General features: G+C 43.2%; 1 protein-coding gene across 1 annotated transcript; it reads left to right on the top strand.

The window, feature by feature from the left end:
- The first annotated feature begins 6,827 nt into the window (after positions 1 to 6,827).
- Positions 6,828 to 8,425, top strand: LOC144717657 (uncharacterized). The gene has a single exon (XM_078593188.1). It carries the CDS (start codon positions 6,947 to 6,949, stop codon positions 7,373 to 7,375), a length of 429 nt encoding a protein of 142 aa, XP_078449314.1. The 5' UTR covers positions 6,828 to 6,946; the 3' UTR covers positions 7,376 to 8,425.
- Positions 8,426 to 15,640: the final 7,215 nt, after the last annotated feature.

The raw sequence follows: 15,640 nt of genomic DNA, 5'->3' as shown, positions 1-15,640 counted from the left end.
CCTGTTACAAAAAATAGATGAATAACAATGTATTGAAATTTGTCAATCTACTGCTGTATGAAGGCCTTGCCACACCGTATCAGTCGTGAGGTTTGACTATACTTCACCATGCTGGTCAGCAGAGGTGTGGACTCGAGTCATGTGACTTGGACTCGAGTCAGACTCGAGTCATTAATTTGATGACTTGCGACTCGACTTGGACTTGCATAACAATGACTTTGTCCCACCTATGAGATGTGGACTCGAGTCATGTGACTTGGACTCGAGTCAGACTCGAGTCATGAATTTGATGACTTGCGACTCGACTTGGACTTGCATAACAATGACTTTGTCCCACCTCTGCTGGTCAGTGCTGGTTGGTAAATGGGTGGTTCAGATATGACTCGCTGCTGATGCTAACCGTGGCTAGGAATTGAACCCATGCCGTGTCCTGTGTGACGCCACGTTTTGCTGTATGTGCTCTGACGTCACACCAGCTTGCTCTGTGCTCGACACACTTTTACGTCACAACGTGCTCTGTGCTTAGCGACGTCACCAGCGATTCAGAGCCGGAGCCTGAACAATATCAGTCCAGACACCGCTTTTACAAATTAATGCATATCCTTTATTGGCAAATTAATAGGATAGAAGAAAATGTCTACATCCTTCCAAAGAACGTATCCTGTTCACCAACAGCATATAATTGTGTACCGCCTTTACATATTGTCGAAAAATTATTTTTGCACTCAGTGAATATGCTTTATTTAAAAATAAGCCACGTGACATTTTGGCGAATGACAGACAGTAGCTATAATTGGGAAATACAGTACTCTTAAAAAAAAACTATGCATACACCATCATATGACACCAATAGCAGCCGTTAAAGAGATACTATTCCGCATAGGATACCTAAGCCACTCAAATTATTTGAATGTTTACGAATCAGCCAAATAATTATTTTTAAACCCAGGAAGAGATATGGAGAGAGAGGGACAGGGAAGGAGATAATGAGATAGACCTGAAGACAGACGTGAAGAGATATAAAAGACAGTGACACTGAGTGGCACAGAGAGACAATGAGACGAAAAAACATGAAGAGAGATAGACACGGGGACACAACGAAACACAGAAACGAGACATGAGACACTGAGCAGCAGAGACACGCTTCGAGAGTAACTGAGAGATGCACAGAAACGTGGCGAAACTCGAAAATGACAATAGTTTTTCACTTCCAATGTTATGCAAAAATGACATAGACCTCGTCATTGGCGTGGGTGAGCTGTGTGGTGTGATCCAAAATACATGTGTTTTGGGTTAGATCACGTAAATATATAAATGTCTAGTTAAACTCGCCACCACCAATTAGTAAGGTCTGTCACGTTAACAAAGCATGACAATTCGTTACTAGTACAGCACACTGGTGTGTTGGAGAGCAAAGCCACACCATTTACAATGAGGACGATGTTACGTACTCAAATTTACGGACTAAACGCCGTACTCAGATTGTAAATGTTGTGGCTTTTCTCTCCCAGTAACGAATTGGCATGTTCTGTTTACGTGACAAACCTTATTAATTGACTTTGTCGGGCGGTGGTGGGTTGAACGATATATTTACGCGATCTTACCCAAAAACCTGTATTAAAGATATTGGTCGTGAAAGCCTACGTGTTAAACTGTGTGGTGAGAATTTCGCAGAATTGGTTTTGGGGTGTTGTAGTTTCCTGTGAAACCGTGTGGCTTGTTTGCGGATAACACAGATGTTCCCAGAATGTCACACAGCATAAAGAGCCTGTCAGCTTCCTGAATACGTTTTATCTCACAGGCCTTTATCCATCCACTGCTGAATGTATGTACAGTATGTTGAACTTCTTTCGCACCGTACGTTGCCAATCGTGCTAATCGGAGGTGTCAATCGTGCTCATCGAAAGAGGGACTTCAAACCGTGCGGGTCGTGGATGGTTATTTGACCGGACTTCACTGCACTGGTTAGTTAATGCGGCTTGGTGTGGGAGTTTAGAAGTGCAGTACAATAATTAGCGTTGCTGCACGACTCACCACGCAGCCCTGCGACCTCTAAATAACAACATACGGTGCACAGTGGTCACGCAGCGCCTATCTAGATTGTAGGTGTCTTCAAACTGAAAGTTCCCTTCGGGAAAATACAATTGTGGTCGCGCATCTAAGCACTCACTTGCCCATGCCTGAACACGCCAAACTTTCGAGATGCCGCGAAATCTGGCACCTAACCGGGTGATTTTGTCATTTCCTTAACAATCAGGACTTGCGTAGTGAAACAATTATATTCTCCGCTCACACCCACCGATAGGAAGTGACACTTGACCCTAGCGACAACATGAAGTGTTTGTTTGGCGCGCGGTGTTGACCGCCGCTCCTAGAGACGGATTCCAGGGTGAGTAACGGCCTGCCTGCCGTAGAAGGTGGTGGTGGGTCGGCAACTGCGGTCGTGGGATTTAAAAAAAACCCATCTAAGTCTTCGTGAATTCGCAGTGCCAGCAAGTATCTCCCCAGCTGAGCAATGCCCGTGTGCGTCACTGGAGAGCGTCGGCATAACGTTTTAACCCACTGCCGCTATACGACAACACCGACCACAGTTCGATCCCTGACCCCACTTTACGTCAGTGGACGACGAGTCACATCAGTAGTGTGATAAAATCACCCTGTTCCGGGCCTCCCCTTAGGTCGACTCAGCCTGGTAGTTTGTGTATATATATATACAGGACACATCTATATACAGTACAACCATGTGTCAATCTACTGCTAGACGGAGGCCTCTAAACTTTTTCGGTCATGGAAATTGTTCGACCATATCTTCTTGGTTCTTTCGGTAAAGTCACGTAGAAGGGAAGTAATAAAATAATAAATATTAAACATAATGTAATGTTTGATGTTTAATATTTTATTACGTGAAATTTTATTATTTTATGATTTCCCTTTTACGTGGCTTTACCGAAAGAACCAAGAAGATGAATCCCTGCAGTCCCGAAAGCTTTAACTCGAAATATAATAATATAATATTATATTATTTAATTGTATAATATTATGACATTATTTTATTATATCAGTATTTTTTTAATATTATTTTATTTTATTATATCAGTATTTTTAAAATATTATTTTATTTTATTCTATTATATAATTTGATTGTTTTATTTTTATTATTTTATTATTTCTCTTCTACGCGACTTTTACAGAAAGAACCAAGAAGATGAGAATTATTTTATAATGTTTTATTTTATTATTTTATTATTTCCCTTCTACACGACTTTACCGAAAGAACCAAGAAGATGAGAATTATTTTATTATGTTTTATTTTATTATTTTATTATTTCCCTTCTACGCGACTTTACCGAAAGAACCAAGAAGATGAGAATTATTTTATCATGTTTTATTTTTATTATTTTATGATTTCCCTTTTACGTGGCTTTACCGAAAGAACCAAGAAGATGAATCCCTGCAGTCACGAAAGAAGCTTTACATCGAAATGTTCGACCATACTTTACCACGCTGGTCAACGTGGATCGGTAAATGGCGAGGGGTGAGTCCAGGATCGGTAGGAATATCACTTGTCAATGATATTAAGTGTGGTTGGGAATTTAATTCAGTTCTAGATTTGACGCTTTCGTGACTGCAAGGATTCATACTCTTAGGTTTTTTTTCCGGTAAAGTCACGTAGGTAAAAAAAAATAACAATAAAAATTATAGAAATAATAATAGAAATAAAATAATAAATCACGACGTTTCGGAGGCAACAAAACGTCGTGATATATTATTTTATTTCTATTATTATTTCTATTTTTTTATTTATTTTTTTACCTACGTGACTTTACCGAAAAAAGGCGCTCTTCCCCCTCCAACCCAGCTTAAATATACGCTGCCAAGCCTGGTGGTGTTCATTCAGACACTGTCTTTCCGACAGACCTGTTCTTCACCTGAGGACGGCTGCTTGTGTTGCGGCCGAAACGTCGTGAGAATTATTTTATTATGTTTTATTTTTATTATTTTATTATTTCCCTTCTACGTGACTTTACCGAAAGAACCAAGAAGATGAATCCCTGCAGTCACGAAAGCTTTACATCGAAGTATAATTTAATTCAGGTCACCGGGTTCATCCGTTAACCACTGCACCACCGGCTCCACACTATCAAGGGCTTGGCGTTGCCCACACCACGCACTCCTGCGTGGCGCTGGTCTTAATAGGCGCTCAATAACGGCACTTGAGTCAACGTATACGGCTATACGGGGGGGGGGGATCTTTGTCTTTTTGACACACGGATGGACAGAGTTCAACCACAGCCTGCGTCATTTGCCGGCAGAGAGGCGCGACTCACCGCGTGCTCGTAAAACGTAAGCAAAATTCTCAGCACGGCTATTTGGAAAAGCCCTGCCATGTCACGATAGCGCGCTTTGACGTGAGATAAGACCGAATGATTTAGTGTCCTGTAAATTCTCACACTTGGTCACTGTTTGCAAAGGCACTCCCTGGCACATGGCTTGCTCTGTAAGTTAAACAAATTATGATCGCCCCCATCCCCCCTACTATTTGTCACATCATCATCATCATCTCTGGATAATTTACAGCTAGATTTTCGGCCACCCACCACGCCGTCGCTATCTCACGGTGTAGCGATGGAACGTCCACGACTGGCCCAGAAAGAGATGTGCCTCTCCCAAACATCGCATGAGCAACTGCGTTCTATCTATGTCTGTACTGCGGTCGTGCGAGTGGATGGGAGCGATGAACACACTGGCCGACGAACCAGGCTACCTACCTCAGGGTGATACTCGACCACGACTACCATCAATGGCGAATGATATCAGAACCGGTCCTGGGTCAATTCCTGCGACCGATAGTGGAGGCGTTTATCCAGCAGTGGATTGGCAAAAGGGCTGTAAGTCATTAATTTCAATCGGCCACTATTGTATATATGCATTCGATGGGAGGAAGCCAGTGTTTGGGGTTGGTGTGTCTGTGGAAAGCGCGACCTACAATAACTTCTCATTTATCTTAACTCACGTCTCCCTTTTGTAACAGATATGTTGTCTCAAATGACGATCATCCGGTTAAATAAAGAAATGGTTCATGTCAATATAGTACAATGTCTATGTTTGATATGTATCGTATTGTAGTTACATACGGAGACAGACGGAGAGGGATCCGTTTTAAAATTGTGAACCAAAGAGTTGTGTGATGCAGTAGAATGTTGATCACCCCACACTGATGTACGTCTGGGTTCCAGTCCAACCATGGGCCTTTTAGTTTGCAGGAGAGATGCGGCACAGAGGTTAACGCATTATGATACCGAGCACCTGAGTTCAAATAAAGGCCATGGCTAAAATTCGCGGTAAGGATTACCTGAATCACCCCTCGGCACAAACCCGCAACTGACGAGCGAGCGTGGTTAAGTTCGGTGAAACAACCCCTATGATCGATACGTGGGGAGCCCTTTATCTAGCAGTGGATTGACAAAGGAGCTGTGGATTAGAATTATTACTTTAGTAAAACGCTTATTTGTCGACTGATTATAGTTTCATTACGCAGTCGTAATTCTTTAACATGAACGTATCCGTATAATAATCGTACATAAGGAGGGAATATAAATACGAATACAGGACCTGATTAATGAATAAAACACATTTTGAGTGTACCCAGACATGTGATATTTTCGCAGCAGAGAACAGCGTATTGTTCAAGATGCCAATTTTACCGTGAATAATTATCCTGAGATATCCTTCTAGAATTACCGCGTGCGCACTTACAAGAGGACGCGTGCATAGAACACACGCAGGACATGGTGTGCCTCCAAAGAACAGAGACACCGGTGAAAACAAAAAAACATCCGTCTTATTGTTTAGATTTTTTTTGGCACCGGCGCTCCATGGGATAGAGGACACTCAACCACGAGAGGATTTGCTTTGGTAAACCGGCAATATTTGCTCAGCACACCTGATGACTGCTGATGAGCTCCAGAAGGGTGAAACTGCCCCCAAAATATACGCGTTTAAACAAACGCTGATGATGAACAAACATTTTGAAAGGAAAATAGGCCGATGGATTAAAGGCATATTTTTGGTGTACAGACACACGAGAATTCTGACACGGGTCACAGGGTGAGTGATGTATTTAAATATGACAACGCCAAGGGATGTACGCACACTACCACCACTACAACAACTTTAAATAACTGGGTTCTTTCCCTTGGCCACTTAAACACAGTACGGTATACTGTATGTATTAACTCCACACTCACACGTACGGTACAAACACATCCATCCAGCCGATGGTAAAGGTGGCAGATTGTCGGCATGCACCAACCCAGAGCACGTTGACCCACACAGCCCCATAACGCTACCACACCAACCAAAGAGCTGAATGTGGTCGTCTCGCTCGCCTTTATAGCCAGGGCTATTTTTCGCGAACTCAGGACCCCTCTCTGCGGGCTTATCCATTGGCTGGGCTAGGACCCCCCTCCCCTCGGAGTTGACGTTTCCGCCGATTTGGTCAGCCCCGTCTTGCCACCCACCCCACGTCCTTGCTCTCCTCCCTCCCCCCACCACCCTCGTCGTCTCTTTCATGTCTGCTGCTGCTGCTGGCTCCACACATCCTGTCGCATGGAACCAATGGCGCAAGGGTGCGGCCACGAGCAGAGAAGGGATGACGCGCCCGGGGATTGGGGGATTTTGTGGGTGGTGGGAGGAGGATTGTGGGGTGACGGCCAATGTGGGTGGGTGGGTGGCTGTGACCTCCCCTCCTCCGCCTGGGAGGCTCAAGTTCGCCGAGGTGGGCGGTACTAACTCGCGCTCTCGCGGCTATAAAATCAACGAGCCCGGCGCTTTGTCCAGCCCATAACCACTCCGTCCGAGCGATGAGAGAGATCCTGCCAACAACGACAGCGTGTCAACCGCTCACAGCACCGGCATCGCTGAGCGACTTTCGGCTGGCTGAACAATGCAGGGCGAAACGTGCGTCGTCCTCCACGCGCTGGCTCCCTGCCACCCGGCCACCCTCGGCACCGCCGCCGCCACCTTCACCGGCGGGTGCAGCAGCAGCCGCCCCGTGAGCCCCGTGAGCCCGGCCGTGACCCCGGCGGGACGCGCCAGCACCGTGGCCGGCAGGCGCGGCGCGAGCGGCCACATCTTCTCGGGCGTGAACGAGCGCGCCGTGCGGGGTCTGCTGTCGCGCGCCGGGGACCAGCAAGCGGTGGAGAGGGCACGGCTGGCGTGCATCGCCGCCTCCGCGTACGGTGGCGCCGCCGCGGAGGAGACGGAGGAGCAGCTGGCGGTCACCGTGAAGGCGCTGGCCGCACTGGAGCAGAAGAAGAGCTCGGGGTTCAGGAAGCTGCTGCGCTTCACCAAACGCTCGCTGAGAATCATCTGAAGAAAAGCCCGCTTCGAGTGGCTGTGGGATCCCTCCTTGGGTCGATGCCACGTTGACGCGCTGGGGGGTGGTGGCTGGTGATGGGGGTGAAACGTGCGAACAAACGAGAGACGCGCGACGCATTGCACCAAGCCCCCTAGGTGCCGGTCTCGAATTATTTTGCGTCGTCGTCTTCATCGTTGCTTCCCCGGTGTCGCCATCCTTCGTTCGCTCGGGTGGAAGAGCACGGAGTTTGCACGAGAAATCTGGAGCGCGAAGGAGGCTCTCTCTCTCCTCTGTTGGGGAGGACATATATGGAGGAGATGAAGGTGAAATGAAAACGCAACTGACTCGTGAATCGATGGCCGGCGTTTTCCACGCCCGAGGTGGTCCGCAAGCTGAGACGAAATCGTGGCCGGGTGGAAGAAGAAGAGGTCCCATGGCGGCGTAATTTGACGCATCGGTGCGCAAATGTGAAGATGGAAGAGGAAAATGGAGGAAAGAAAGAGCGTTCATTTCAGACTGTGAACCTTACCCTATACAAGATTACGGAGCGCCGAAAAAAAAAGATATCCGGCCGAAAGTGGTGGAAAATCAATGGACCACGTTGCACAAGAAAACATTGCGCTCTTTGCAACGGCGCGCGTATTGGTGTCCGCTTGGATTAATTAACACAATGTATCGCAACTGTTGCTATTGAGGCATAACATGATGATGCCATTTTACTATCGATAGTATGTGCTGCACCTCATTGTTATGCAATGTAAGCGCATGTGCAAAAAAAATGACATGTTAAAACCGTTACCCATAAATATTTATTTGACGAGACCATGTTCGCAGATTTTTTTTTACGCGATTATCTCTGAACTATTATATAGTTCAAAATGATGGTGTAACGATTTGACAATGCGAAACCTTGTCGATTTTGTAAGCGAGTAATGTTACTGTAATGTCGAGTTCCTTTTGTGTTCCGTTGTGCAGTTGTCCACACGTGCCAAAGTCAGACTTGTGATGTGTGAAAACAGCAGGTCTGTGATTTTTCTAAAAAAAAATACATTTTTACAAACTATACCTCACCAAGACTCCGTGTGATATGTTAAACTCACAAACGCCTCACTCATACACCCATTAAAAAGGGAAAGTACTGTATACACTTTATTATACAATTACCGCTTGACAGTTAATGAGGCGTTCAGCAAAACACCCCAAATATTGCTTAATTATGATAATTGATTTAATTATTTACAAAGCAAATCCACGGGTCTCAGTTTTTTTTTTAGGAGTGAGAATTTGATTTCTAGCCAATTACATTACTCCGTTATTTGGAGTGTGGAAGGCAACTGCAATACCAGCAGAACATCCATATCGGGGGATATACAGCTTTAGTGTTCACACAGGCAGCTTCAATCTATCGCCTCAATCCAGTGACTGGACTAAATCACTCCGTAAAACCCCACACATTGCCGCACTGCCATTTCGCTGCCCCATACAGCCCCCACGACGACAACGCTTCGTATGTATTGGCAGGCACCCATCCCAATACTAACCAGGCTCGTACCTGCTTAGCTTGCAAGGCACAACGAGATGACATCGTTATAGTCGGGGCGATTTGGTCGTAGGCAAATGTTCCACAACACATTGTGAAACAGAATTTGCAGTACTTTTGTCTCCCGTATGGTACAGTTACGCAGACTATAAGATTTTCTTATTTTTAGTAATATGTAATGTCAGTTGTGTATAAACAAGTACAATACCGCTCTCCCAAAACAAGATCAGGTATATTTTAGCCAGTGAGGATATTACACCTTAGTTATACTTGAAATGCCATATTTAGCACTGAGTATTGTATATATGCACTTGAAGTGTGCAACTAATTTTCAGTGTTGAAGACTAGGCAGTACTTATGAAGCACCACATATGGAAGACTAGTAAATGGAGCGTCATGATATGGATCGTTTAAAAAATGACTGCAGGCTTTAATTTCAGAGGGCTCGTTTTAAATGTAAAATAGTGTATGTAAGCTAACTACACAGCTTCTCTGCCATGAAACCCGATATGCGAGAGCGAACGTGGAGAGTCCACGAAGGTTAATAAGAGTCGGCATATAAAGACAACTGAATAATTTAAAATTCCTATGAGAATTACTTTAGCCTTATCATTTTAGAAAAGTGCATGTGTGTATAGTGGCCCATTAACGCACTGACCTGATAACCTGCAGACTTAAGGTTAAATCCCACCCATGGTTAACATCAGTGGCAAGTGGGCTCTCAACCGGTCCTCTGCCACCCCTAGGTTGACAAATGAACACCTGGTGTGGTGTGCAATTACTACCGAGGAGATAAAGGCAAGTTGGTTGTTGTATTGGTAACGCCACCTTATTTTGCAGTCCCAAGTGCGCACTGACAGAACCATGCCCAAATGCAGTGGCATAGCTCTTGGGAGTACATGTCGTGCAACTGCACCAGGACCCACGGGCTAGAGTGACCCAGGCACCAGTCTACGAAAATAGAGGGAATTTGATTGGACAGGGGGCCCTACGTCATTACTTGCACCAGGGTCCATGGCAATGACACTAAACCACTGGTCCCACACTTAATAGGTACCTTACAGCTCTTCGACGCACGAGCCTATCAGCACTTGGACCCACAACTGTCTGGCTGAAAAGGGAGCTCTTTGGAAACAGCTCCATAAAAATAGAGGTTCATGTTGGGTCGTGTGAAGTAACCAACGACTTGAGAAATGTAGGTCGTCATGAGTGTTTCGTTAGAATTGAACATTTCTTTCGAAATTCATCTTTACTCCACTCAGTTATAACATTCGGCATCGAAAATACAGTATACTCATAACGGAAGAGGCGCATGTGGTTATGGCTGGAAGGGAAGCTTAGGTTGACACGCCAGCATGAGCAAATATGATGAAACAGTACTCGCACTATGAACAAATCAGACCACACTTTCATGCCATGGTGGCACCAGGGAATTTAAATGAAGCCCTCGTACGAAAAGCATTGCCAATATGCCCTTTATATCACGGACCAATTGGCTCTAAACAGAAATTTCAAATTGTATCAATCCCGTGCACCTTTTCTCCTGCACATTTAGATAAAATGCAATTGTTTCTTCTTTATTGATTAAACAGGACCGTTTATTAAGTAAGATTTATAAATGCAGGAATTACATTAATTGGACATAGATAAATAAAATGATAAAATTGTGATCGATTGGCTTTGGTGAAACAACCTTGCCATTTGAACTATTGTGTTATATCACCATCATGAGCCGTGGTCAATCCACTGCTGGATGAAGGCCACCTCAAGTTGTCACCATTTCTCGCAATCCTGGCGATGCAATCATCCTTCTACCACTTTTAATCGGTGATTGTCATGCACATTAACTGTACACGTATATACATGTTGGTTGATCATACTTCACTCCATTGGTCAAGGTGGGGAGTATATACATGAGAGCAATAACATTCACTACGACATTTGATTTTCCTGCACTGCCTACTATTTCCCACCACAAAGCACAGCCCCTAAACTGCCCATGACAACCCGGTTCAAACGGTGTTCACACGTCCAACCACTATCGAGGCTCAACGCTGCTTAGCTTCGGAGATCTGATATTTGGTACATGATTCGATGATTGACTACGTACGGTCCGAAAGAAAGAAGCTGGACGTGCACACATTTGTGTGATTTGGTCACAGGCTTACTAATTATCATTAAAGTTAAATGTTTTGCCGCACTGCGTAAGCACCGCCTATACAGAGCCCTGTTTGTGGTGTTGTTCAAGAGCCACGTTTCATGTGATTGACCCAGCAACAGTGCCTGCATTCAGAAATCCAGAAATATTTTTTAAATTGCACCAAAAATATCAAATACATTGACCCAATTTCACAAGTCGAGTGCTGGTCCTGAGTACTTGAAGATGATGGTGCAATTGGAAATGGGTTGCAGCTTGGTTGACGATATCCATTGTAGTAATTCATTGAATGGAAGTGATTAAATGTAAAATTAGTATACTGTGCAGTACTGTATTTTCAGTATTGTTCAGGTAATAACTTTGAACCACATTTTTAAGTATAAACGACACATTCCGCATATCGAACTATAATTGTAATTTGTAAAGGTTATCGAGTGTGCAGGCCGTGCAACTGCACAGACGCCCATTCGCCGGAAGGGCTCAGGCTCCGAGCTACGAAGAGGGTGGAATTGTTCAGCAGGGGCCCGTTCCATTTCTAACCACGATGACCCATGCCAACCACATTATGCCGCCGAGGACTGCTCAATCTGAAATTGTACATTGGCGTTGTTAATCCAGATTTCTTAGTGGCTTTAGTGGAAAATGTGATTTGAAAAATCGAGTGCATTCATTGAGCGAATTAATTCGGAAAACACAAATCTCGTAGCTATGCATGTGGACAATAATTAACGATTAGAATCAAATTACATTGTCCCAAGTCTAACAACGGTGTTGGTCCCAAATGTATTTTTTTAAACAGGGGCCTACATAAAAATATACATTCAATATATTTTCTTTGGTAAATGGAAATACAATCGCAAATGTTTGGGGCCTCAAGGAGATTGTGGGGAGTGCCTATCGTCCCTAACCCCGTCGTCACTGGCAACATCCCTTTATTCTTGCAAGCCAAGTTGGGCTGCGTTACTAAGCACTGTAATATTCATGCCGTGTGCCTGTGGTTGTAGCGCCATCTGCTGGCTTATCAGCATACAAATCTTTATTTGGACGGGAGGAATGCAACGAGCTATGGGCGGGTCAAGTTACAAGAAACAAAAAAAAGACGATAGTCGTGCAAAATAGAGAAAAAGATAAGGAAGTCACTCACTATATATGTCTAGGTGGGTGAGCAGTTAATGTCCCCTACTGTGTGGAAGCTTGAAAGGATCTCAGAGGTAGCTCTGTGCTATCCACGACCAATTCAATTGTTGAAAAAGACCAACACATAAACATGAATGATCAAAACATGCATAATTTGACTTATAACCACACCGATTAATGTCTCATATCTCATTAGTCATATATTTTACTCCGGGCTTAAAAGTAATGCATACACATTTCATACCTGTCAACCCATACGGTTTTCCCGTATTCTTGTGCAGGGAAATTTAGTTTTCAGGTCTATACGACATACAGCCGTTTCAAAACGGGCAACATTTTTTTTATTTTTGTTTTTCTCCCTTGTGATGGGACTTTGTAGGATGAACGTTGAAATTTATATGGGCACGTGGTAACCAATACGGTCTGAATTGGTCTGTAATAAGGTAGGCACTGATAAGGGGTTCAAAAGTATGGCATTTGTACAAATACATACGGAATAACCTGCAAATGACAATTTGAATATACATAATGAATCCCCACTATAAGTTGCCACGTTATGCGCTGACGCTACAGATCAACAGGAATGGAGGGCTTTGTCGATCAATCTTTAAATTAACCTCAATTCTGTTACGTTTCGAGAATCAATCCCGCTCTCATACTCGGACGTGGTAAAATGGACAAGCCTAGCACTGTCTATGCCCGCAAACAACCTTGCGGCTTGTTCTGCTGTGGTCTGAATTCAAAGGGTTGTTGGAAGGATGACTTCACATCCTCTCGAGTGCTGTGATTCCACGATAAAGGATGCAACAATCAATTGATGTGTTTAAGCGATCTACGTGTGCATGTGTATGGGACTGTTTGGAGAAATTATAAAGTGCACACTTTGAGATGATTGGGAACAGGTGCCCGTAGGGGACTGTATGGGGACAGCGAAATGTACATATGGAGATAATTGAAGGCACGTGGCAGTCAGGGGCGGAGGGCGCTGTCCAATTAAAGACGGGCAGAGAAGGTACAATATAAAGGAGCAGCCCAGGGCATGGGACCAGAAACTACAACGTGGAAGACATCGCGGGACTGACTGTTCGCGGAGCTGTAGGCTGTAGCTACATAATTATTTAAGGAATACAGACTTCACCATTTTACAATGGACGTCTCCAAATAGATTATTTAATGTTGATATGGGATGTCCTAATTGCCTTGTTAATGTGTAGGAGTGTGTATGTATCTGCTCAGGTGTGTGCCATTTAATCAGGTTACGTGTAATCCTTCAAACGACGCATCTATCAATACATTAATATAGACATGCTATTGATTTGAGCATGTGCATAGAAGTATCCTAATTGCCTTGTTGGTGTGTATGTCCACTAAAGTGTAAACCATCAGATGGCACCATTGACAATGTATTAACCAATTAAACATGACTGAATCTGCGTACATAAACTATATTATCGCAGATTTATATTAAATTCCTGAACAAGGGGAGGAACAATGACAACCTGAAATAACCTATGCAATATTTGTATCGTCACAGCTACCTATACTTAATCAATTAAATATATTAAAAGAAAACGCGTGTTCCTGTATATTGGGTAGTCATGCATCCTAACAAATAAGGTATTACAGTTACAATTATAATTTACTTGGTAACTCATCAAAATGTCTAACGACACTTTTAGCCATCATCTCTTGAAGTTTCGATTCTGATGTCTATATATGTGTCGCTGATAATAATACTTTCTACGTCTACGTATATAGTTCAGGCAGTGATCTGCTCCTGGAGCAGTGGTCTTTTTTAGCATGCATCACTGGGATGTTGTTTAATCCAGTTAGCGATGTCTCTGTCTCTTCCAAGTAACATTGACCGCAACGACAATGTAACTTTTATACGCCGGAGTTCTGAAGCTCAGAAATATAAACTTTGATGTGAGTTATGTTTAACCTCCAATTGCTTAAAAATAAATACGTAATATGCACCCTCGATTCCTAATGTGAGGAATAAAGCGAACCCCTGCTCCCCCAAATATAGAAGTCAAACGCCACCTATGAATATTATCAAAGATATTATACTTCGTTAGAACCAATTTGCATACCTGTGAACCCCTTATCAGTGCCTAGCTTATTACAGACCAATTCAGACCTTATTGGTCATCCCCTGCCCTTTATAAATTTCAACGTTCATTCTATAAAGTCTCATCACAAGGGAGAAACACAAATAAATAGACAAAAAAAATGTTGCCCGTATTGTAACGGATGTCCGCCGTATGGACCTAAAAACTAAATTTCCCTGTACAATAATACGGGGTAAACCGTATGGGTTAACAGGGTATGCGAATGGTGCTGAAATGATGTGAGAGTGGCCGATGGGTCGCTTACGAAATAAAACTTATAATTCGTTAATTTATCTTGCTCTCCGATCTTACATTGACATGCAAATTTCTCACTTTAACATCACTAGCACCTCCCACTCAATCATTGGAAAGACGTTATTAACCAGTTTAAGTCATAACTGGCTGTGATGTTTCCATCCTTCCTTCCGATGTTAGTAGTTATTTTCGACTCTCTATTTTTACATTAACAGGTTAAATGTCTTTACATTAACAGGTTCAATGTCTCACTAACACAGCCACCGTTGCTCGTTTTCCTCGATGTGGCGGTGGCTCTCCGATCTTACATTGACATGCAAATGTATTACATTAACATCACTAGCCCCGCCCACTTCGCTTATGACCCTTGGGCTACACCCATTTCAAACCTTTAAAACATCCTGCCTCGGCAGCTTTCACGCTATTTTTTCTCTCCTGATGACAATTGCTTGTGTTGCTATCGAAACGTCGTAGTTTTCTTGTTATTTTCTTTGAACCTATCTACGTGACTTTACCGAAAGACCCAAGAATATCGTTCATTTATTTGAACGCGGACACGACGTATAACGCGACGGAGACAGGTCGCCGGCGTATCTATTTTAGTCGTTTAAATATTCACAGGGGGCTTTAAAAAAATGTGAAACACATCTGAGAATTTGCAACAATACCACAATATTCTTGGTTCTTTCGGTAAAGTTACGTAGAAGGGAAATAATAAAATAATAAAAATTAAACAATTAAATTATTACGACGTTTCGATTGCAACACAAGCAATCATCATCAGGTGTGAAAACCACGGCAATAATTTTTTTTTGGTTATGGGAGTGCTGTGATTTTCACACCTTATGATGATTGCTTGTGTTGCAATTGAAACGTCGTGAGAATTGTATTGTTTTATTTTTATTATTTTATTATTTCGCTTCTACGTGACTACCGAAAGAACCAAGAATATAAAATTGTTATTGTTATTTTTTTTTTAAAAATAATAAAATTGTTATTGTTATTTCTTTATTTGATCTATCTACGTGACTTTACCGAAAGAACCAATAATATTATGACACCCTGTATATATTTATCGA

Source organism: Lampetra planeri, chromosome 4 (genome assembly GCF_965212315.1).
Source record: "Lampetra planeri chromosome 4, kcLamPlan1.2.h2, whole genome shotgun sequence".
NCBI lineage: Eukaryota > Metazoa > Chordata > Hyperoartia > Petromyzontiformes > Petromyzontidae > Lampetra > Lampetra planeri.
Note: the sequence above shows the minus strand (reverse complement) of the source record. Positions and strands in the feature narration are given on the sequence as shown.

Bases quoted from the DNA above. Each gene is read 5' to 3' on its own strand.
- LOC144717657 (XM_078593188.1), top strand. From the start codon at position 6,947: ATGCAGGGCGAAACGTGCGTCGTCCTCCACGCGCTGGCTCCCTGCCAC.